Source organism: Pygocentrus nattereri, chromosome 5, assembly GCF_015220715.1.
Source record: "Pygocentrus nattereri isolate fPygNat1 chromosome 5, fPygNat1.pri, whole genome shotgun sequence".
Classification (NCBI taxonomy): Eukaryota; Metazoa; Chordata; class Actinopteri; order Characiformes; family Serrasalmidae; genus Pygocentrus; species Pygocentrus nattereri.
Genome location: NC_051215.1, coordinates 22482584 through 22506371, shown reverse-complemented (window position 1 = coordinate 22506371; position 23788 = coordinate 22482584). Strand labels below are relative to the sequence as shown.

General features: G+C 40.9%; 1 protein-coding gene across 1 annotated transcript in view; it reads left to right on the top strand.

Moving 5' to 3' along the window:
- wdr11 (WD repeat domain 11) overlaps positions 1 to 23788 on the top strand; it is a 151787-nt gene that overhangs the window by 40739 nt on the left and 87260 nt on the right. Inside the window, exons 7-10 of the mRNA XM_017694158.2 lie at positions 388 to 490; positions 4309 to 4513; positions 5911 to 6011; positions 10894 to 11073. Of these exons, the coding sequence (XP_017549647.1) occupies positions 388 to 490; positions 4309 to 4513; positions 5911 to 6011; positions 10894 to 11073 (589 nt within the window). The remainder of the gene's footprint in view (positions 1 to 387; positions 491 to 4308; positions 4514 to 5910; positions 6012 to 10893; positions 11074 to 23788) is intronic.

The window sequence follows — 23788 nt, the reverse complement described above, 5'->3', positions numbered from 1 at the left end:
GAGGACCAGACATGCAAACCACTCTTCTATTAACCAAGCTGAAAGATCCTGAAAACCAGATGCTGAAAACCGGAGACCCTCTATTGCTGCCCCGTTCACTGGTGCAGACGGAAGTTCAACAACGCTACTATTTACAGCCGGATGTGATGACGCAGTGACTGTGAAAAAGGTCTATTGTGCTCTCTTGGACTCCCAGCCACGGAAAGCTGTAGCATCACCAGGGACCTTGCAGGAGGCCTCAAGCGTGTTCCACACTGAGTGTTGTTAGTTTGTAAGTTTGAAGGAAGTTTTAACTGAATCAACTGTGAGTGCTGCAGATGTGTCTGTGTGTGTGAGATGTGAGTAGATGAAATGTGACGCACACTCCTGCTGTTCTGTCTCCTGCAGGTGATCCCGTGTGCCCAGAGGGATGTTCTCTACTGCCTGCACGAGAATGGCTGCATCACCCTGCGCGTGTGCCGCTCCACCACACCTTTGGCGGAGGAAACAGGCAAGTGAGAATCCCCCCCCACCCCCACCAACACCCCCCCTTTCTTCCACCCAACCCCCCCCAAAACGTTCTCACAAGCCATCCATTCATTTCAAATGCTGTTTGGCCACGAAAGACCGCAAGACGAATCAATCTGTCAGGCTTTACTAACACGCTGGAACAGCAGCTCACAAGACTCTGCAGAGCTCAGCGGCCAGGGGAGCAGACCATCAGCTCAGAGGCTGATGGTTCATATCCAGGAAACTGGCCTTGGCTGTGAGCTCTTATGGTTCTGCTCTTACAGTTTTCTCTGCTGATGCACTTTGTAGAATCCTAGGAGCTTGAATTTAGAAGAATATTTAAAAGGAACACTTATGTCTGTACAAACCGGATTCCAAAAAAGTTGGGACACTAAGCAAATTGTGAATAAAAACTGAATGCAATGATGTGGAGATGGCAAATGTCAATATTTTATTCATAATAGAACATAGATGAAAGATCAAAAGTTTAATCTGAGTAAATGTAACATTTTAAAGGAAAAATATGTTGAATCAAAATTTCACAGTGTCAACAAATCCCAAAAAAGTTGGGACAAGTAGCAATAAGTGGCTGGAAAAAAGAAATTGAGCATATAACGAACAGCTGGAAGACCAATTAACACTAATTAGCTCAATTGACAAAATGATTGGGTATAAAAAGAGCTTCTCAGAGTGTCAGTGTCTCTCAGAAGCCAAGATGGGAAGAGGATCACCAATTCCACCATTGTTGCGCAGAAAGATACCAGAATGGTGTTACCCAGCGTAAATAGCAAAGAGTTTTAAGTTATCATCATCAACCGTGCATAACATCATCAAAAGATTCAGAGAATCTGGAACAATCACTGTGCGTAAGGGTCAAGGCCGTAAAACTCTACTGGATGCTCGTGATCTCCGGGCCCTTAAACGTCACTGCACCTCAAACAGGAATGCCACTTTCAAGGAAATAACAGAATGGGCTCAGGAATACTTCCAGAAAGCATCGTCAGTGAACACAATCCACCGTGCCATCCGCCATTGCCAGCTGAAACTCTACAGTGCAAAGAGGAAGCCATTTCTAAGCAAGCTCCACAAGCTCAGACGTTTGCACTGGACCAGGGGTCATTTAAAATGGAGTGTGGCAAAATGGAAGACTGTTCTGTGGTCAGATGAGTCACGATTTGAAGTTCTTTATGGAACACTGGGACGCCATGTCATCCGGACCAGAGAGGACAAGGATAACCCAAGTTGTTATCAACGCTCCGTTCAGAATCCTGCATCACTGATGGTATGGGGTTGCATGAGTGCTTGTGGCATGGGCAGCTTGCATGTCTGGAAAGGCACCATTAATGCAGAGAACTATGTTCAGGTTCTAGAACAACATATGCTCCCATCTAGATGTCATCTCTTTCAGGGAAGACCCTGCATTTTTCAACAAGATAATGCCAGACCACATTCTGCAGCAATCACAACATCATGGCTACGTAGGAGAAGGATCCGGGTACTGAAATGGCCAGACTGCAGTCCAGATCTTTCACCTATAGAGAACATTTGGCGCATCATAAAGAGGAAGGTGCGACAAAGAAGGCCCAAGACGATTGAACAGTTAGAGGCCTGTATTAGACTTGAATGGGAGAGCATTCCTATTTCTAAACTTGAGAAACTGGTCTCCTCTGTCCCCAGACGTCTGTTGAGTGTTGTAAGAAGAAGGGGGATGCCACACAGTGGTGAAAATGGCCTTGTCCCAACTTTTTTGGGATTTGTTGACGCCATGAAATTTTGAAACAACATATTTTCCCTTAAATTGATACATTCTCTCAGTTTAAACTTTTGATCTGTGATTTGTGTTTTATTCTGAATAAAATATTGACATTTGCCATCTCCACATCATTGCATTCGGTTTTTATTCACAATTTGTTTAGTGTCCCAACTTTTTTGGAATCCGGTTTGTATTTCTAATAATGGATTTATACTTGATTAAATCTTATACACTCTTTAAAAAGGAAAAGTTTTGTGGGCATTCATCTACTGGGCTAGTACTAAAATCTTACTAAAAATTTAGATTTAATTGCATCCCATGCCAATAGTGTAGCTGATTTAGCTTTGTTTATCATTGCAGTAGTCTGCTCAAGGGAGACAGTGCCATTGTAGAATAGTAACCATTGTTGTGATAATTGCATATTTGGATTAAACCAATTATTGTCTTAAGCTTTTTATTGTTGTTTTTTTTTTTTTTTTTTGTCAGTATACTATATTTCCAAAAAGTATCACTCGTCTGCCTTCACACGCATATGAACTTGAGTGACATCCCATTCTTAATTCATAGGGTTTAATATGATGTTGGCCCACCCTTTGCAGCTATAACAGCTTCAGCTCTTCTGGGAAGGCTTTCCACAAGGGTTAGGAGTGTGTTTATGGGAATTTTTGACCGTTCTTCCAGAAGCGCATTTGTGAGGTCAGACGCTGATGTTGGACGAGAATGCCTGGCTCACAGTCTCCGCTCTAATTATTCCCAAAGGTCTTCTATCGGGTTGAGGTCAGGGCTCTGTGCAGGCCAGTCAAGTTCTTCCACACCAAACTCACTCATCCATGTCTTTATGGACCTTGCTTTGTGCACTGGTGTGCAGTCATGTTTGAACAGGAAGGGGCCATCCCCAAACGGTTCCCACAAAGTTGGGAGCATGAAATTGTCCAAAATCTCTTGGTCTGCTGAAGCATTGAGTTTCTTTTGCTGGAACTAAGAGTCCAAGCCCAACTCCTGAAAACAACCCCACATCATAATACCCCCTCCACCAAACTGTACACTTGGCACAATGCAGTTAGAAAAGAACCGTTCTCCTGGACGCTGCCAAACCCAGACTCGTCCATCAGATTTCCAGACGGAGAAGCGTGATTGTTCACTCCAGAGAACATGTCTCCACTGCTCTAGAGTCCAGAGGCGGCACTTTACACCACTGCATTCGATACCTACACCAGGGCTTAGCAACCCAAAAACCCATTTTGTCCTTTCAACATAAATCAAGCCACGTCCATTTTATTGAAGTAACATTTTACCATTTTGGCTATAAATATATATAAGTATGTGCTAATATCCTAGCCTATCCTTTAAGCTTTAGCTCAGTTATATCCGTTTTTCTCACATCTCTGGCAGGAAACTTTTCAGCAGAAGTAGAACAGTTTCTTGTAAAATGGCTCTCAACATGTTTTTTTCTTTTTTTTTAAATGAGGCCGAAGTCGCTTCTCATTCACCAGCTTCTTGTTTGAAAACAACTTCAGCTTCACGACTTTTTAGTGACAGTTTCTTGTTGCAGATTCAACGTAACCGGAAACCAGCTAGAGTGATTATAAATGCAAATAAGGCCATTAATCTCCAAATAATCCATGTTTGTCTCAGATCTCTCTCTTTGCCTCTTTTGCTACTAGCCAGGTCAGTTGCTATGGTGACCAGCAGTCTGTGTGCCAACGTTCAGGGTTCAAGGGTGAATTAGCAGTTCTACATTAATTCCAATATTTAAGACCATTTATTATCGAAACCGTGTTGAACGATCAGCAGAGCTTTATTTTACTGTAAAGGAGGATTATTTTATTATTACCTACTAATCGAATTCTGCTGTGGAGCCACAACAGCGCAGTAAAAGAGCCGTACGTTTCCAACCCCAGAAGCTAATATGTAAGTTAGGTAGAAGTATCTTCTTGGTGCGCCTTCCCTGAGTATATGAAGGTAAACACTGATGGTGTGTCATGTCTCTGAGAGCTGTTTGCTTTGTAGATGGTATCTCAGTACAATCCAGTGCATTACTCTTAAAATTCCTTCCACTGTTTCAGCGGCAGACCCGGAGCAGAGTGTGCAGGAGTTGGTGTATGACCTGCGTTCACAGTGTGATGCCATCCGTGTCACCAAGACGGTGCGGCCCTACCGGGCCGTGGTCTGCCCCGTCAACGAGAACAGGGCCGCCCTGGTGGTCAGTGATGGTCGTGTCATGCTGTGGGAGCTGAAAGCTCACATTAGCAAAGCATCAGCCAACTTTAGGTATCTTTATAGTTAATTAATTATAGTTAATTCATTAATTACTGATTATGTTTCATTCGCTGTGCAGTGAAAACTCAACAAGCCAAAAATAAGGATGCATTAGCTTTCACACAGCAGCCATTAAATATAATTTCAGCCAGTTTGCGAGGTCCTTTGGTTGAACTGTGCATTTTTTTTCCTGCAGTAACATTAATGGAATATATTAAAATGCATATGATTTACAAAACTAGAAGTGTAATGGATTTTTATCTTCATATGTTAGCAAATGAGTCATTTATGGATGCCTAACTTTTATAAAAGTGGATTTATTGTGTGTAAATGTGATATTTTTATTGTAATAACTACAGAGTTGTTTGATATGAAGAAAGCTGCAGTTTAATCCCAGTATGGCCGTCTTTGTTGAGAGGTGTGCATTGTTTTTTTACGGCAGGGGGTTCTCACCCCACCCCTCTCACCTCTCATTGCTCGCTTACAGCTCAGCAAGACCGCAGTATTGTAGTTAATCTGGTAACAGAGGGGTTTGTGTTTAATTAAAAATTGATGTCCATTTAGCAGGTGGAATGTCCTGCACAGGTTAAAATATGAAGAAAGCAGAAACTAGTTCTGAAAGCTGATTAGCTGAGCCACATTCAAAGCTGTTGTAAAATGAGTAATAGATGCTCACAAATTAAATCTCTCATTAACTGAATTCTTTATTAAAAACACTGATATATTAAAAAGTGCTCTTGAAAAAGTGGATGTGAAAAGTGGAACGGAGTACTGAGGCATTAGCGTGTGTAGGAGGGATTAAAAATAATCTGCAAATTATATAGTCTGTTTAAACTGAGTGGCTGAAACTCTTATGGTCATGATTATATGACTAACGCTTAAGTTGATGAAATTACTGAAAAATACAATGATGAGCTGCTGAAAGTTCTACGTTCTAAAGTTGTAAAGCTGGCTTCATGAACTTCAGTAGTAACACAATGCATGATGAAAGGGTTCTTTTTCATGGTTCTGTATGCAACTTTTTTGCAAATGGTTCTGTATTGTTACAAGCTTGATTTCATAACAATGGAAGAACCACTTTTAGTGCCATAAAGGATCCTTTGCAAAAAGCTTCTGTCTAGAACCATCTACAGCACATTCCGAAGAACCCTTTCACGACGCGAAGAACACTTCAATCATGCAAAGGGTTTGTGGAGTGTTCATGGTTCTATATAGAACCATTTTCTTTACTAAAGAATCTTTGAAGGACCATCACTTTATTAAAGAGTGTATAACAATAAACAGACAAATGATAAACATGGTTTTATTTGACGGTTAATTGGCTAATTTACAAATTTAGTCTATACCAAAGATTGTAAAGTTCTCTGTCTTTGTTTCTGTCCTCCTGTCTGTTTCTCATTTAACCACAGCTCTGGCTTGTCCCCGCTCTACTCTCCAATCAATTTCTGTGGCATTCCATTGAACCGGAGCCAGAAGCGGATCCCAGACCTCTCCCTCAACACAATGATTGGTGAGACACTGCACACGACACACAAGCGCATAAACACGTGCTTTACTGTACTTAAAGGCTCCTAATAAGCACATTATTGCATTCAGTTTTTATTTGAATTTTGCACAGCATCCCAACTTTTTTGGAAATGGGATAATACTTTAACTATGTTATTTAGACTACTGATGTTATAAAACATAACCTGTCACATTCTTTATGAAATCTCTGCCCCAAAACACAGCTGCACAGCTCCGTCAGTAAAGCAGCTGTTTTCTGATCAGTCTGTGGTTAGTTTACAGTTTGATTTGATGCATTTGACGTTTCCACCATGAATATCCTGAAAGCTTTATGACGTTATGCGATACTACATTTGACTGCTCGTTTGTTGTTACAACATCAGGATGAAGTATTTTCTTTCTCTCAAAGCTTCAAAAGATATAATTGAATAAGAGCATTCCTAAAGAAGAACCAGCCAAATGCGCGCCGTCGTTTTTAGTGTCCCTTTCCTCTGCACTCCTTTTCTTCACCTCCACCTAGTCACTGTATCCTGCATGGAATAAGATGAGCCATCTTATGAGCCCTGTGCTCTTTGGAAGGCTGGGTGTTTGGAGGTCCTGAGGGCACGCTCTGCTCTCCTTTCATCCTCTTGTTCCAGTCAGTAGCCCAGAACTGATAACCTTCTCATGCATGGAGGCCCCTTTTATCTCATTGGTATCTGCTTAAACATTGCCTCTGAGCTGCATGGGTCGTTTCTGCTGTTTGCCTTGCGGCTGACAGGTCTGTGTGTCTCTCAGGGGTTGGACAGTATGACCGTATGTTATCTTTATTGTGAGGAATGAACTCACAATAGGGCTCAAAATAAAATGTATGTAATTAAATGAAATATTTGAGTAGTTTTTGAATTCAGAGGAAAAATTCATAATTCAGATTAGAAAATATCCATTTTACTATCAAGTGTTCCAGGCCAGTTAGTTTCATTGTCACATGATGGCATACAGTTACTACAGTGAGATTCACTCGAAAGAGGCTTTGAATATTCTGTTGTAATATTCTCCTATTAGGATGAAGTAAACTGAGCCAACGGAATGCGCTACATACCTTGACGTGTGTGTAATCGATTGCATTACAGTCGATGCTTGAAGTGATCTCTGTTTTTGTCCCAGACACATTTCGACACAGCGCTCCATGTTCCTGAGTGTATCAGCAAGCATATCGGGGAGTAGCAGTTGCGACGGCTGTCACCCGCCCACCTCATCACTCTGACACAGGGGCATTCCGGCTTGTCCAAAGCTCCATATGATGAGCTCATTGCACATTGTTTGGTTCAGATGGCTTCATCCTACAGAGAGTTATTACAGAATATTCAGGGCCTCTTTCAAGTAAATCTCCCTGTAGAAGAACATGATATGGCTGACCATAAACATTAAAAAACAGCCATTTGTTTGGGTTTAATTAGAATTGTAAACCTCCGACGCTTTTTTAGCAGCTCAGTCGCTCCAAACGAGCTGACATGTTTACTTTATAAACTCAATAATGCTAAAGGATAAAAATACATTCCTGTGAGAGGTTACCAAATGATCTTCTTAGATAGCAGACATTTCTGACTTGCTACTGCTTTGAACGTGGATGCTTTCTATTTATAAGCTGTTATACAGCTACTGCAGCCGCCCGCTCCACAGACTTGACGATCGGTCTTTCGACACAGATGCTTTCTTTAGCTTATAACTACAGTGGGAGTTCACTGCCGTGATGATGATGTGGAAATGTCCTTCACAAAGTTCCATCAGAATAATCCTGAGTACCTTTTTTGATGTCCATCATGTGAATATTGACCCCCAGGCCGAGATTCACTGGTTTAAACACTGTGTGCTTTTGGGTTTGTGTGATCACATCTGCAAGGGCCCTCTAGTGGAAGTAAACACAACATATCACTGCTGACTGAGTAAAACCTCATATCTCCAAAATGGTAATTTTACAGGAGAAGGAGAAAATCTACTTCACATTTAATGTAAGTCAGTGGAACCAGTCTTTCTTCCAAGTCATTTTGCTCCATTTCTTGTGCTCTGTTCTTCATGAAATTTACACACAATGTAAAGAGCAACAGGGATTTTCAAATTATGTCAAAAACTGAAAAAAGCGACAAAAATCGAGATCAGAGGTTTTCTTCTAACAGCAGCGATATAAATTATAATATTAGAACTACTAGAAAATATAAGAACTAATGTTAATGATGATGCAAATATCAGTCATACAGTAAATAGTGATTTCATATGCTTCAATGCTTCCATTTCTGAACTTCTCTTTGAGGAAGCCCAGTATTATCTGTAGTTTTCATTTAATGCCTGGTTGGGTAATAAAAACTTTGTTAAATTAAATCATGCGTTCTGCTGATGGAATTTAAGACCATGTGGTGTCTGGAGAACAATCTAACAATCTTAATTCTTCAAAATAGCTCACAAGACATCAACACCATTTGTAAAAACACTTTTTACAAACTGTCAGTTTGTATTTATTCTAATTTAAATGATATTATTCACAAGCTTACAAATGGTTTTAAATAATATGCTTAGATGCACATTGGCATAGCACTGTATCTAAAAAAAAGATACACAATACAGAAATGTTGCCTTAATAGTCTGATGCAAGTCTGTACTGTATAAGTATCTTCAGAAGTCCTCAGTGTTTTTGAAACGTCAAGTTTGTATGGACAATTCTACCACATTAATTTAAACTGGAGTCATACAGTAAAAATGAAGACTATATAATAATAAGACTGAGTAATGAGCTAAATATGTACAAACTTTCTATTGGGAGGGGTTTGTCCTGATCCCTGAACTCTTAATTGAAACTTGGGAACACTCAAATAACACATCCTAGATCTGAATGAATGAAATATTCTCATTGAATACAAAGTTCAATGTGCTGACAACAAAATCACACAAAAATCATCAATGGAAATCAAATTTATTAACCAATGGAGGCCTGGATTTGGAGTCACACACAAAATTAAAGTGGAAAAACACACTACAGACTGATCCAACTTTGATGTGATGTCCTTAAAACAAGTCAGAATTAGGCTCAGTATTGTGTGTGGCCTCCACGTGCCTGTATGACCTCCCTACAGCGCCTGGGCATGTTCCTGATGAGGTGGCGGATGGCTTCCTGAGGGATCTCCTCCCAGACCTGGACTAAAGCATCCGCCAACTCCTGGACAGTCTGTGGTGCAACGTGGTGTTGGTGGATGGAGCGAGACAGGATGTCCCAGATGTGCTCAATCGGATTCAGGTCTGGGGAACGGGCGGGCCAGTCCATAGCTTCAATGCCTTCATCTTGCAGGAACTGCTGACACACTCCAGCCACATGAGGTCGAGCATTGTCCTGTATTAGGAGGAACCCAGGGCCAACCGCACCAGCATATGGTCTCACAAGGGGTCTGAGGATCTCATCTCGGTACCTAATGGCAGGCTACCTCTGGCGAGCACATGGAGGGCTGTGCGGCCCTCCAAAGAAATGCCACCCCACACCATTACTGACCCACTGCCAAACCGGTCATGCTGAAGGATGTTGCAGGCAGCAGATCGCTCTCCACGGCGTCTCCAGACTCTGTCACGTCTGTCACATGCTCAGTGTGAACCTGCTTTCATCTGTGAAGAGCACAGGGCGCCAGTGGTGAATTTTCCAATCCTGGTGTTCTCTGGCAAATGCCAAGCGTCCTGCACGGTGTTGGGCTGTGAGTACAACCCCCATCTGTGGACGTCGGGCCCTCATACCATCCTCATGGAGTCGGTTTCTAACCGTTTGTGCAGACACATGTACATTTGTGACCTGCTGGAGGTCATTTTACAGGGCTCTGGCAGTGCTCCTCCTGTTCCTCCTTGCACAAAGGCGGAGGTAGCGGTCCTACTGCTGGGTTGTAGCCCTCCTACGGCCTCCTCCACGTCTCCTGGTGTACTGGCCTGTCTCCTGGTAGCACCTCCTGCCTCTGGACACTACGCTGACAGACACAGCAAACCTTCTTGCCACAGCTCATATTGATGTGCCATCCTGGATGAGCTGCACTATCTGAGCCACTTGTGTGGGCTGTAGAGTCCATCTCATGCTACTACGAGTGTGAAAGCACCACCAACATTCAAAAGTGACCAAAACATCAGCCAGAAAGCAGAAAGGTACTGAGAAGTGGTCTGTGGTCCCCACCTGCAGAACCACTCCTTGTGTGTATTATTTTTAGTAATTTTGATTTTTTTTTTAGAGTGAAGTTGATGTTTAGATTTGTCATGATTTCAAGGAGCCCTGTTTTAGCCATGCAGGGGCATTTTAGAGCAGGAAGTGAGGCTGCGTCCCTGTCCTTCATAGCCACAGGGTGAACAGTTAGATCATTGTTTTGAAGTAAATGTGTCCCAAAGTATTGTCACTACCGAAAAACATATTTTCTTTAGTTAAACTTTTTTCTTTTAATACAAAATATGTTGATTTTATGTGTGTTTAGCAGCTCAAAGCTGTGTTTGCTGGTAATGTACTGGGTTTGTTTTTGAGCTCAAAATGAGCTAAAATTTTCGCCACCGAAACAGTCACTGCTGAAACATTTGGTAACGTTTGGGTAGAGTTATGAATGTTTTCGTAGTGACAAAATAGAATGTTCAGTCATTTATTTTAATAAAGTAAACATAATTATGGTGTAGAGTCACTCAAAGCAAAATGATTTTAGACTAACATTAAAATTCCCAAATGTGTTTCAGCTCTGACTTTGAACCAGTTCAATACAGTGACCTGTATGCAATGTAAACATGTCATTTCTCTGTGTGTGTATGATGTTCCTGTTGATAGATTAACTCCAAATGGAATTGGATTAAGTGTCGTTAAACTGTCACCAGACTTTCTGCTCTCTGACTGGCTGTGTTTTCAGGTCACACTCTGATCTCAGGTGTGGATCCCCCCTGGCCGGCGGCTGGCCAGCAGGAAGTGCAGCTGAAGTTTCTCCTGACCGGGCTACTGTCCGGCTTGCCCTTGCCTCCCTTCTCCCTGCGCATGTGCCCCCCACTGACCACCAAGAACATCAACCACTACCAGCCCCTGCTGGCTGTAGGTGAGTACTGCACACAGCTCCTTTGAGGACACATTTGTCGAGCTCTGTTGAAAGTCCACATTGTGCATCAGGCAAACTTGACACAGATGAGAGATTCTGAAATGCAGCCTTTCAGAAAGTTTTTTCCAAACGACACGTCCAGTTCTGCTGTAGTTTTGTTCTTTTTTCATACTGTGTGTCACAGGTACAACCATCATTGTTTTTCTTGGCATCCCATTAATTTATATTCTTATATTTTGCTTGGTGTTAATGGGACCTGACAAATACATACATTTTGTGGCCTATACAGATTTTAAGGGAACAAAAATTTGGATAACTGATCATCATCATCATCTGATATAATGTTATATTTATCTGCCTTAAATAATACTGTATATTGTAGGACCGGAGGCAGGGTTACTCAGAATGTGCTGCGCTTTTGGTTTTTGGTAATTGCTTCCAATTTCACTTGTTCATGGTTTTGTCTTGTAACATGTTAGTTAAATAGTTGCTTAAATAGAGAAATAGAGGTTTAGATACATTTTTACATATTTCTGTCATGTTCATGTTTATCATGTTATAGGTCCTGCCACCCCATTAATTTTTCATTCTTATATTGTGCCTGTTGTGAACGGGGCCTAATTTTATATTTATATTTTAGATTTCAGTTTTATACTGAATCTCAGGCTTCACTGACTGATCGGTTTGTGGGTTATCAGCTGTGAATTGTGAAGTATGTGAAGCTCCTAAATAATCTGTCTTAAATATTATAAATGTTATAGCACTGGAGGAAGAGCTACCCAGATTTTTTTGCAGTTTTTTTTTTCCATCAGTTTTCAAGGTGTGTTTTTAGAGTTCTTACGTTATTCTCATGCCTAAAGGGAAGTGTAGATGCATTTTACATGATCTTATTTTAACCATGATGGTATTTTGTGTTCATATTTAACACAGAATTCCATCAATATTTCCACATTTCTTCAAATCAATCGTTGAGATGTAAACAGTAATTTTATGTGAAATGCTCTGTTCACGGTGGTGGTGAATGGAACCAGGCATCTGAAGAGTTTAATGCCTCTTAACGCTCCCTCACAGAAAATTTTACCATGAAACTATATTATACATTAAATATTTTATAAATACTGTGCCTAAATACTCTGTCTAAGCTATTGTTTTGTCATAGTTCTGTGAAGGTTTTGGTTTAAAGTGATTTAATATCCCTTCATTGTGGAGGGGTACATGTAGGACTTTGTGAGGCAAAATAGAAAGAAAACTTTTTTTTCTTCAGATTTTCCCATCAATGTTCCATATAAACTCAGAAGACACAAGTAGCTTCACTGGTTGTTCTGAATGGTAAATAAAATGTCTATATTTGTGTTGTAGTCATGGTGACTCATGGTTCCTATCACCACCACTGTAAAGACATCTGAACCATTTCACACCAAACCGCCCTGAATCTCTTTTCTTACAGCTCAGTGACTAAGTTTTGCAGAAATTTTGGAAAATTGGTGAGAATTCCACTGTTCACCCTATACAGTTAATGAGGAGGTACCTCATATTGGTGCCATTGATATTGGCCAACCGATGTAATAGTCGGGCCTCAGCTGTTATTGATTCTACCCATCAAGTCCTCCATGAATGAATATTTTGTAGCAGGTAGAGCAGAAAAATATGCAGTTTTTGAAATAGTAGCCACTAGTTTTGTTTTTCACTCTTAAAAGTGAAGGAGTACTGCCATAGAAACACAACTAAGTCACCTAAAAAACCTTTCAAAAGAGTGGTTTCTGTTAAGGGACTGAATTGAAAGTGTTTCATTTTTTTACCTTCATTTTTAAGTGTGTTCTTTCAAATGCAAACCTAATCTGCTATTCAAAAAAATATGTGGTGCTCATTTCATTCATAAATATAAATGAGAAGAGTGCTAATTTATTGCTGTGAAAAATGGTCATTTGTAAACATACATTTTCATTTAAATGCAGAGTCAATGCCAGCAATTTCAACCTACTTATTCATGTTTGATTTTCACGAAATACAGAATCAGTAGAAGGTAGAAATGAAAGGATTGAAAATGGATGTGCATCGTGAAGTATGTTTGTGCACAGACACCTCATCTAATCTCTCTCAGTATTCCTGACCTTGCCTTTGTAGCAGCTGTAAAGAAAATGCATGAATAACTTAAGCAAAACAGATCAGCCAGTCTGATTAATGATTGGGGAGAAGAAAAAGGCCCAAACATGTCATAAAGCTTTTCACAACTGCCTTTCATCATTTAATCCAAACACCAATGCCACGGCTGTCTCTTTCTCTTTCTCTCTCACTCTCTCTTTCTCTTGTTCTGTCATTCAGTCAATCACCTCTTTAATTAAAATTTCTAAGATTGATTATAAGCATGGATATTAGAAAACTTCTTCAACAAAGTCTTTTTGGAGGGTAAAGTTTTACACAATTTAACATGCAGAATTAGTCACTTGTTAGGAAAATTAACATTACCAGTAGCCGATCTCTTTTTTAGTTTTAATATACACCGATCAGGCGTAACATTCTGACCACCTCCTTGTTTCTATGCTCATTGTCCATTTTATCAGCTCCACTTACTGTATAGGTGCACTTTGTAGTTCTACAGTTACAGACTGTAGTTCATCTGTTTCTCTGATACTTTGTTACCCCCTTTACCCTGTTCTTTAGTGGTCAGGACCCCCATGGACCCTCATAGATCAGGTACTATTAGGGTGGTGGATCATTCTCCGCACTGCAGTAACACTGACGTGGTGGTGGTGTGTTAGTGTGTGTTGCGCTGGTCTGAGTGGATCAGACACAGCAATGCTGCTAGAGCTTTTAAACGCCGTGTCCACTCACTGTCCACTCTATTCGACCCACCTACTTTGTCAGTCCACCTTGTAATGGTGCTTGAAAGTTTGTGAATCTTTCAGAATTTTCTATATTTCTGCATAAATATATCTGTATAAATGTGACCTAAAACATCATGAGATTTTCACACAAGTCCTAAAAGTAGATAAAGAAAACCCGGTTAAACAAATTACGCAAAAATGTTATACTTGGTCATTTGTTTATTGAGGAAAATGATCTAATTTTACATATTTGTGAGTGGCAAAAGTATGTGAACCTGTAGGATTGGCAGTTAATTTGAAGGTGAAATTAGAGTCACATGTTTTCAATCAATGGGATGACACTCAGGTGTGAGTAGACACCCTGATTTATTTAAACAACAGGGATCTATCAAAGTCTGCTCTTCACAACACATGTCTATGGAAGTTTATCATGGCCCGAACATAGGAGATTTCTGAGGACCTCAGAAAAAGAGGTGTTGATGCTCATCAGGCTGGAAAAGGTTACAAAACCATCTCTAAAGAGTTTGGACTCCACCAATCCACAGTCAGACAGATTGTGTACAAATGGAGGAAATTCAAGACCATTGTTTCTCTCCCCAGGAGTGGTCGACCAACAAAGATCACTCTAAGAGCAAGGCGTGTAATAGTCGGCGAGGTCACAAAGGACCCCAGGGTAACTTCTAAGCAACTGAAGGCCTCTCTCACATTAGCTAATTTTAATGTTCATGAGTCCACCATCAGGAGAACACTGAACAACAATGGTGTGCATGGCAGGGTTGCAAGGAGAAAGCCACTGCTCTCCAAGAAGAACATTGTTGCTCGTCTGCAGTTTGCTAAAGATCACGTGGACAAGCCAGAAGGCTATTGGAAGAATGTTTTGTGGACGGCTGAGGCCAAAATAGAACTTTTTGGTTTAAATGTAAAGCCTTATGTTTGGAAAACGGAAAACACTGCACTCCTGCATAAAGACCTTATCTCATCTGTGAAACATGGTGGTGGTAGTATCATGGTTTGGGCCTGTTTTGCTGCATCTGGGTCAGGACAGCTTGCCATCATTGATGGAACAATGAATTCTGAATTATATAAGGGAATTCTAAAGGAAAATGTCAGGACATCTGTCCATGAACTGAATCTCAAGAGAAGGTGGCTCATACAGCAAGACAACGACTCTAAGCACACAAGTCGTTCTACCAAAGAATAGTTAAAGCAGAATAAAGTTAATGTTTTGGAATGGCAAAGTCAAAGTCTTTAATCCAATCAAAATGTTGTGGAAGGACCTGAAGCAAGCACTTAATGTGAGGAAACCCACCAACATCCCAGAGTTGAAGCTGTTGTCTACGGAGGAATGGGCTAAAATTCCTCCAGGCCGGAAAGCAGGACTGATCAACAGTTACCGGAAACGTTTAGTTACAGTTATTGCTGCACAGAGGGGTCACACCAGATACTGAAAGCAAAGCTTCACATACTTTCGGACATATTTTCCTCAATAAACAAATGACCAAGTATAATATTTTTGTGCCATTTGTTTAACTGGGTTCTCTTTATCTACTTTTAGGACTAATTCTAAAAGGTTCACAAACTTGCAAGCACCACTGTAGATGTAAAGCTCATCTGCTGCTGCAGATGTCCTTCATCAGTGCCCACAGGACGCTGCCCACAGGACGCTGCCCACAGGACGCTGCCCACAGGACGCTGACATTGAGAATGAGCCACCACCCAAATGGTGCCTGCTCTGTGAGGGTCCATGGGGGTCCTGACCACTGAAGAACAGGGCTAACAAAGTATTAGAGAAACCAGTGGACTACAGTCTGTAACTGTAAACTACAAAGTGCACCTATGCAGTAAGTGGAGCTGATGAAATGGGCAATGAGTGCAGAAACAAGGTGGTCATAATTTATGCCTGATCGGTGTATAAATTCATGTCAAGTATCCATGTTGCATCATTTCATCTCAAACTGCGCCACCTTTCACACGGCCAATGAAGCTAAAAGAGCAAACCTGCCTTAGAAGGAGTCCCATGTGGGAGTTCATATCATGTTGAGAAAAAAATGTAGGACAGAATGGGTGATGAGAGGCAGATTTACCATGGAGACACAACAACGTTAATAAATCATCTGAAATCTGTATGTTTAGTGGAACTTCTCTGAGCAGTACGGGGCTCTTGTGAGGGTAATGCTGAAACCAGGGAGCTCAGAGCAATGAGCCTGCTGAATTCTGGCATCGGATGAAGAAGGAACCACCGGGGCTGCTGCTGTCTCAGACAGAAGAGTCTGATGAGACTGAATTTCACAAACCTTTTGGCCACAGCCGTGGAGCCTGACGGCTGATAACACAAATTTCAGCATTCCTGTTGCACCAGCTGAACTGGTGGACTGCTTCCAGGGTGGTTCTCCTCACGTACGGATGGGCCGGTAACTCTAAAAGCTACAAGAAATGGAAGTGTGTAAACACTAGGTAAAACAACTTCCGCTACTGCCTGCTGAATAGTTACTAACCTTAGAAATACAGCTATTTATATCACCTCATCTCACCACAGAAATGTGTCTCACTTTAACTTTCATAGTTGCTAAGATTGAAATTCAAGAACTGTTAGAGAACCATGTACATGGTAATGCTGCAGTCCAAACTAAATTAAGTATATGAATGAAAAATTCCTTCACAGCTACTAGAGTACAATAGCGTCAAGTAATGTCTACAGAGTGATAAATCAATGGAAGTGAATGACTTACTACATTAGCCATATTAGCTGGAGATGTTGAAACAGCTTGCTAACAAACTAGTTAAAGCAGCAAAAAACTAAACACGCTCATCCCGGCAGGGGGCATGCCAGGTCATCAGGGTCTGCAACGCCACTGTAGGCTTCTGCAACGAGAAACCAACAAACCCTAAAAAGTCGCGAGGCTGAAGTTGACTTCCTGTTCGAATCCTCCCATTACACCTGTCAGCTCAGGCATCATTTAAGGTAGAACTACTTGCTCCAGTGAACGAACATCTACTCTCCACTGAGCACTCGCTCTCTCAGTTGCTGACCATTTTAAGGGAGAAAATAAAAACTTTTCCTCTGAAAGCGGCTGTAGCAGCAACTTTTAGGCACATTCAGTGTAACGCTAGTCAGCAGCTCTGAGATGCTGACATAGAGGTTATTTTACTCTGTAAGACATTTTTTATCCTTTATTAACTTCACAAACTCATGTGTCATCTGCTCATCATCAACTGACAAACCACTTAAACTGAAATGAGTTTTTGCTAAAGCTCTAATACTTGAGTAAACTGTGCACACTCAGCTCATCATTGTTGCTGTTGTAATTGCTGTAGCGGAAACGGCATCACTTGCAACGACTACTTCCAGCAGAAAAATGCCGAAATGTGAAGGGGCCCTATCCTCTACTCCACTCTCTATAGCTTGGCTGTGTCTGAGCTCAAATCTCACTGCTGCTTTCCATGATTAAAAACAGTAAACTAGCCAAATAAAGTAACTCGATAAAATAAATAACAACCAATTTCAACCCCATTTCCAAAAAGGTTGGGATGCTATGCAGAATGTAAATAAAAATAGAATGTGTTAATATGCAAATCCTGTAAACCATATTTTTTGAGGGAAAATGCTATAAAGACAACATATCAAATGTTAAAACTGAGAAAATGTATTGTTTTTTGAAAAATATTTGCCTATTTTGAAATTGATGCCAACAACACATTAAAAAAAAAGTTGGGACGGGGGCCTGATTACCACTGTGTTTCACCATCTCTTCTTTTAACAACACACTGTAAGCGTTTGGGAATTAGTGGATGACAGATCTGGCATCAGGCAGGTCAGTTTAGCACCTGGACTCTCTTAATACGGAGCCATGCTGTTGAAATACATGCAGGATGTGGTTTGACATTGTGTTGCTAAAATAATCAAGGCCTTCCCTGAAAAATACGTTGTCTGGATGGCAGCATATGTTGCCAAAACATGTATGTATTGTTCAGCATTAATGTAGCCTTCACAGATGTGCATGTCACCCATGCCATGTGCACTATTGCCCCCTAAACCATCATGAACACTGGCTTTTGAACTGTGCACTGATAACAAGCTGAGTGGTCTTTAGCCCAGAGGACACAGTGTCCATGATTTCCAAAAAGAATTTCAAATGTTGATTCGTTGAGCCACAGGACATTTTCCACTTCTCCTCAGTCCATTTTAAATGAGCTCAGGCCCAAAGAAGGTGGCAGTGTTTCTGGATCCTGTTTATATTTGGTTTCTTCTTTGTGTTTTAGAGCTTTAACTTGCATTTGTGGATGCAGTGATGAACTGTTTTCACAGACAGCAGTTTTCAGAAGTGTTTCTGAGCCCATGCAGTGATTTCCACTATAGAATCATGTCTGTTTTCAATGCAGTGCCGTCTGAGGGCCCAAAGATCACGGCCAGCAAATACTGGTTTTTGGCCTCGTCGCTTATATACAGAGATTTCTCCAGATTCTCTGAGTCTTTTAATGATGTAGTGTACAGTAGACGATGAAAGTTCTTTGCCATTTTATGTTGAGAGACATTATTCTTGAATTGTGGCACTATTTCACAGGGTGGTGAACCCTACCTCATCTTTACTTCTGAAAGACTCTGTTTCTCTCAGATGCTCTTTTATAACCAGTCATGTTACTGACCTGTTGCCAATCAACCATCAGGTGTTTTGCATAATACAACTTTGCCAGCCTTTCGTTGACCCCGTCCCAACATTTATGGAATGTGTTGCTGGCATCAAATTCATAATAGCAATGTATTTTTTAAAGAACAATAACATTTCTTAGTTTAACATTTGGTATGTTGTCATTGTAGTACTTTCAATGACATGTAGAGTTTAAATGAGTTTTACATAATTGCATGTTGTTTTTATTTACATTTTGCACAGTGTCCCATGTTTTTTGGAAATGGGTTTCTAAAACTTAAATCGTGATGGTGATAAATATAAATGTGTATAAATTCGTTACAGCCTTAGCACCCCTAATATGCTGTAAATTAGAGAGCTGTAATTACAGCGTGTTTAGCAAGATACTATGTATGAGCAGCTGAGCTTCAGCCTGACTGTAATTACGCTGTTTCTGTCTACTGGATATATTTTTAATTTTGGTAATGAGCATACTCAAAGTTATGGTTAAGTATGAAATATGAATATAATTCTGTTCAAGTATTCATTCAGAAATAATGTTGTAAACTGTAAGCCTGTAAACTGCTGTAAACTAATTAGGTTGATTAGCAACAGGTCAGTAACATGATTGGGTGTAAATAGAGCGTCCAAGAGAGGCTGAGACTGCACAGGCAAAATGCTATGTAAAATAGCAAAGAACCTGGGGGTTTCATCATCTATGAGACATAATATCATTAAAAGATTCAGAGAATCCAGAGAAATCTCTATGCAAGGGACACAGCTGGAAAACAATATTGCCTAGCCATGATCCTTGGGCCCTCAGGTGGCACAGAATTAAAAACAGACATGATTCTATAGTGGAAATCACTGCATGGGGTCAGAAACACTTCTGAAAACCACTGTCTGTGAAAACAGTTCAGCACTGCATCCACAAATGCAAAGTAAAACTCTACCATGGAAAGAAGAAACCATATATAAGCAGGATCCAGAAATGCTGCCACCTTCTCTGGGCCCAAGCTCATTTAAGATGACCGCGGTGAAGTGGAAAACTGTCCTGTTGTCAGACAATTTAAAATTTGAAATTCCTTTTGGATGCAGTGCTAAAGAGGAGAGGGACCATGTGGTTTGTTGTCAGCATGCAGTTCAAAAGCCAGCATCTGTGATGGTCTAGGTGTGCATTAGTGCACATGGCATGGCTGATTTGCACATGTGGGAAGGCACCGTTAATGCTGAACGATACATACAGGTTTTGGAGCAAAATATGCTGCCATCCAGATGACGCCTTTTAAAGGAAGGTCTTGCTTACTTAAACAAGAGAGTGCCAGGCCACGTTTTTGTAAGTATTACAACAGCATGGCTACGTAGTTAATAAGAAACCTGTATCAAGCAAGAGCTTTTAGAATGAAGTTATATTAGTACATATTTAGTGACCGTGTAGAATCATCCACAGCTCTGATCATCGTTAGACGCATCTAACATTTCTGATGTTTTTATAGCTTCCCACAATGCCTAGTACTGGAATGATGTTAGAATAGTTTCAGGTTATTATAAACATTGATCCAAAAGTAGTATACTTAAAGTATTTTACAACGTCTTTGAGCCAATCAGACTTTAAAACTATATCGGTTTTATAACACCTGGATTTTTTTTTTTCTTTTTCTTTTCCTCAGTGCAGCAGTGTTACAGAGAAATGTGCTCTTGAGTTGGAGAGTCTTCTAGTCTTTTCTATTGTACTTTTCAGTTCTGACTTTTGACCTTTTACGAACAAGCGTTAAAGCCTCAAGCTGAGAGCACATTGTCCTTCCTTGGAGGGCTGTCGCTTCATCATCGGTGGACAGAGTAGGCCCATCATGGTGCAGTGGGTAACACTCGAAACTGAGACCAATCATGCTGTTCTGGACTTGGCGAGATCAATCAGTCTGGGCTGTATAGGATCGATCGGCAGATGGTGGCAGTCCTTGTTGGCTTCACTTGCCTCTGAGAAATCCAGCCTGGCTGAAGTCTGTGAGTGCTGGGGGCCATTACAAGCAGAGGCAGCCTACTTCTGCACACTTTGAATGGAGTGAGAATGGAAGATGGAGAGCTGAACAATGCAGGAGAAGTTGAAATTGCCACTCTCCGTCTCATTAAAACAGAGGAAAACACACTCATGTTCATCCCAGGGCTGTCTGCCACACTGAGACTTTCAGATTTCCTCTGTTGAGTTTGTTTACACGTTTGAAAAACTCAGACCTCGCTTCAAACTAGATGTGCACTAATGAAGAGTCTGTGGGCTAACAATAACCATTAATTAACCTTGTTATGGCTGATACAGGTGCCAGTAACTGATCATTTGACTTTTTTTGCATTTTAAAATGACCTCACCCTGTAATCCATGTATGGAGTGCAGTGAAAATAAAGTTAAAACACTAAAGATGGTGCTTTATCACAGATAAGGAGAAATCTTCTGAATTGCACTGTGAAGGTTTTCTACAGGGAGATTCACTCGAAAGAGGTCCCGAATATTCTGTAATAACTCTCTCTAGAGTGAAGTAATCTGAACGAAACAGCATGCAATGTGCAATGGAGCTTTGAACAAGCCGGGATGCCCATGGAGTGATATGAGGTACTTCTGGCTGCAAACCCTGTAACCTGTTCATGTGTCTGGTAGAAAATAGAGATCACTTCCAGCATCGTATGTAATGCGATTGATTACACACACGTCAAGATATGCACCATATGTTTTTTCTCTTCATATGTGGCACCTGATTCATTCAGGTGACGCTTGTTTAGTAGGACCTGCTTTCTTGTGAAGGATATGATTCAGTCAAACGACAATTATTTGCAGGATCTGCTTTTCTATCTGATTTGGTCAACATTTATTTCGTAGGGTCTTACATGAAACACCAGGTTAAGTTAGTTTTTCATTTGTGTAAGATTGCTAAGATTGCAGATTGCTTCATTCTAATGGGGGTTACAACAGAATATCTGGGGCCTCTTTCGAGTGAATCTCCCTGTAGAATCAAACTACCTTTACAGTAGTACCTGGACTGCTGTTTAAGGTTTGTTAATGTGCTGTTCTTTTATCATTTATGCACCTTTCACCTTCACACACTCAGTAAAACAGTGTTTATTAAAGCACTGCAGAGGATCTGGTGTTAGTTCCCCCTTTTTTGCTGTGATTTAGAAGGTAGGGTCTTGTTGAAATACACATTGTGTGTGACATGAAACATTTAGTTATTGACACACTACTGGCTGCACTTTGTTTCCAGATTATTCGATTCACTGAAGCTGTGATGAACCAATCAATCGATTATAGAAACCGGCTTCTGTACACTCTCAGACTGACTGAGTCAGTCCCCCTCTTGTCACTGGGGTGGAACCCACAATAATAATAATAATAATAATACATTTTATTTCATGGCGCCTTTCAAAAACCCAAGGTCACCTTACAAAACAGGAAAAAGTCCGTCTCAGTACCTTTAGGCAGGAAGTATAACTGAACCACAATCCATTGAAATCACATCCATCCATCCATCCATCCATCCATCCATCCATCCATCCATCCATCCATCCATCCATCCATCCATCCATCCATCCATCCATCCATCGTCATCCGCTTATCCGAGTCCGGGTCACGGGGGCAGCAGCCTAGGCAAAGAGGCCCAGGGTTCCCTCTTCCCCACCACCTCCTCCAGCTCTTCTGGAGAGATACTGAGGCGTTCCCAAGACAGTCGAGAGATATAATCCCTTCAACGTGTCCTGGGTCTTCCCTTGGGTCTCCTCCCCGTCAGACATGTCTGGAACACCTCCATAGGTGGGAATATGAAATCATATTTTCTATATTTTAAGTCATTCAGTTATGAAAAGGTACAAATACAAACTTTTCACCTGCAAAAATGTTTTTAAGGTTCACAAACCTTAAAACATGGTATATTGTTTGTACCAATGGGTCTCATCTGTTCAGTGTCCGTGGGGCCTGTCGAAAGTAGAAAGATTAAGCGTCACTGTGACTTTGAATTAAAACCCACAAAACTCAGTTCTGAAGACGACTAACAACCCAAAGCTCAACACGACGCATCCTCATCCGTTTCCTGACAGCGCAAGAGCGCGGAGTGCTCAAAGAGTAGAGCTTTTATGATTGTTTATTTAGATTTAATTGTAATTTATTTTATTTATTTACCTTATGAAAAGATAGGAAATTTGTCTTCTGTGGGCAAATATTTTCTTTTCCCAAAAATATTTTGGCTTGCTTATTTGTTTCTTTATTTATTTAACAAATAATAGCTAAGACCTGTGCAATTTCGAAAATCCTTACTAAATTATAAAAATACTTTCAGAATAAAATAGTCTATTGAAATACACCACTGAGCCAAAACATTATGACAATGCAGATGGAGTAAATAATGTTGCTCATCTCATAATAATGGTACATGTCAAGATATTGAGCGGTGTGTTCTGGCTGATGTTCTGCTGGGAAACCCTGTGTCTGAGCATTCATGTGGTCGTCAGTTTGACACGTGTCACCTATCTAAACATCGCAGACCAGGTTCACCTTTTCATGCTCATGTTCCCCAATGGTGTTGGCCTCTTTCAGCAGGATAATGCACAGTGCACACATTGTTCAGGAAAAGTTTGAGGAGCAAGAGCTCAAGGTGTTGTCCTGGACTCCAAACACCTCACATCTCAGCATCTGTGTGACGTGCTGGAGCCACAAGTCTGATCTGCAGTGGCTCCACCGTACAACTAACAGGACTTAAAGGATCTGATGCTAATGTCTTGGTGCCAGATACCACAATACACCCTCAGAGGTCATGTAAAGTCCATGCCTTGGCAGGTCAAAGCTGTTTTGGTGGCACATAGACAACCAACAGTGTGTTGGTGTGTGGTCATAATGAATGCGATTGCATGCACTCAGTACTCCGATCATAACTGGATTTCTGCAGTTATCTGATTATTCAGCTGGTCGTGTAAACGGCACACTGATTTCTTAGATCAGAGTAAGGTCTAGAAATCTGATAAAGAGGCTGGACTTTAGCTCAGTAATCAGATGTCTTGGGGCATGTAAGCTCTTACCCTGAATTCTTTCTGATTTCTCAGTCTGTACATGCGCGAGAACAGAAAGGGGTACCATAAATAAGCGAGCAGTGTTTGGAGTGATGGTGAAACTGACTGCATGGGCCATGAAATGAGGGATTTCAAATATTCATCTTCTAGATCAGAGATTATTAATAGGTGGATCACGGCCCGAGTCCAGACCCAGACAGTGGCTATGCGGACCTTGAC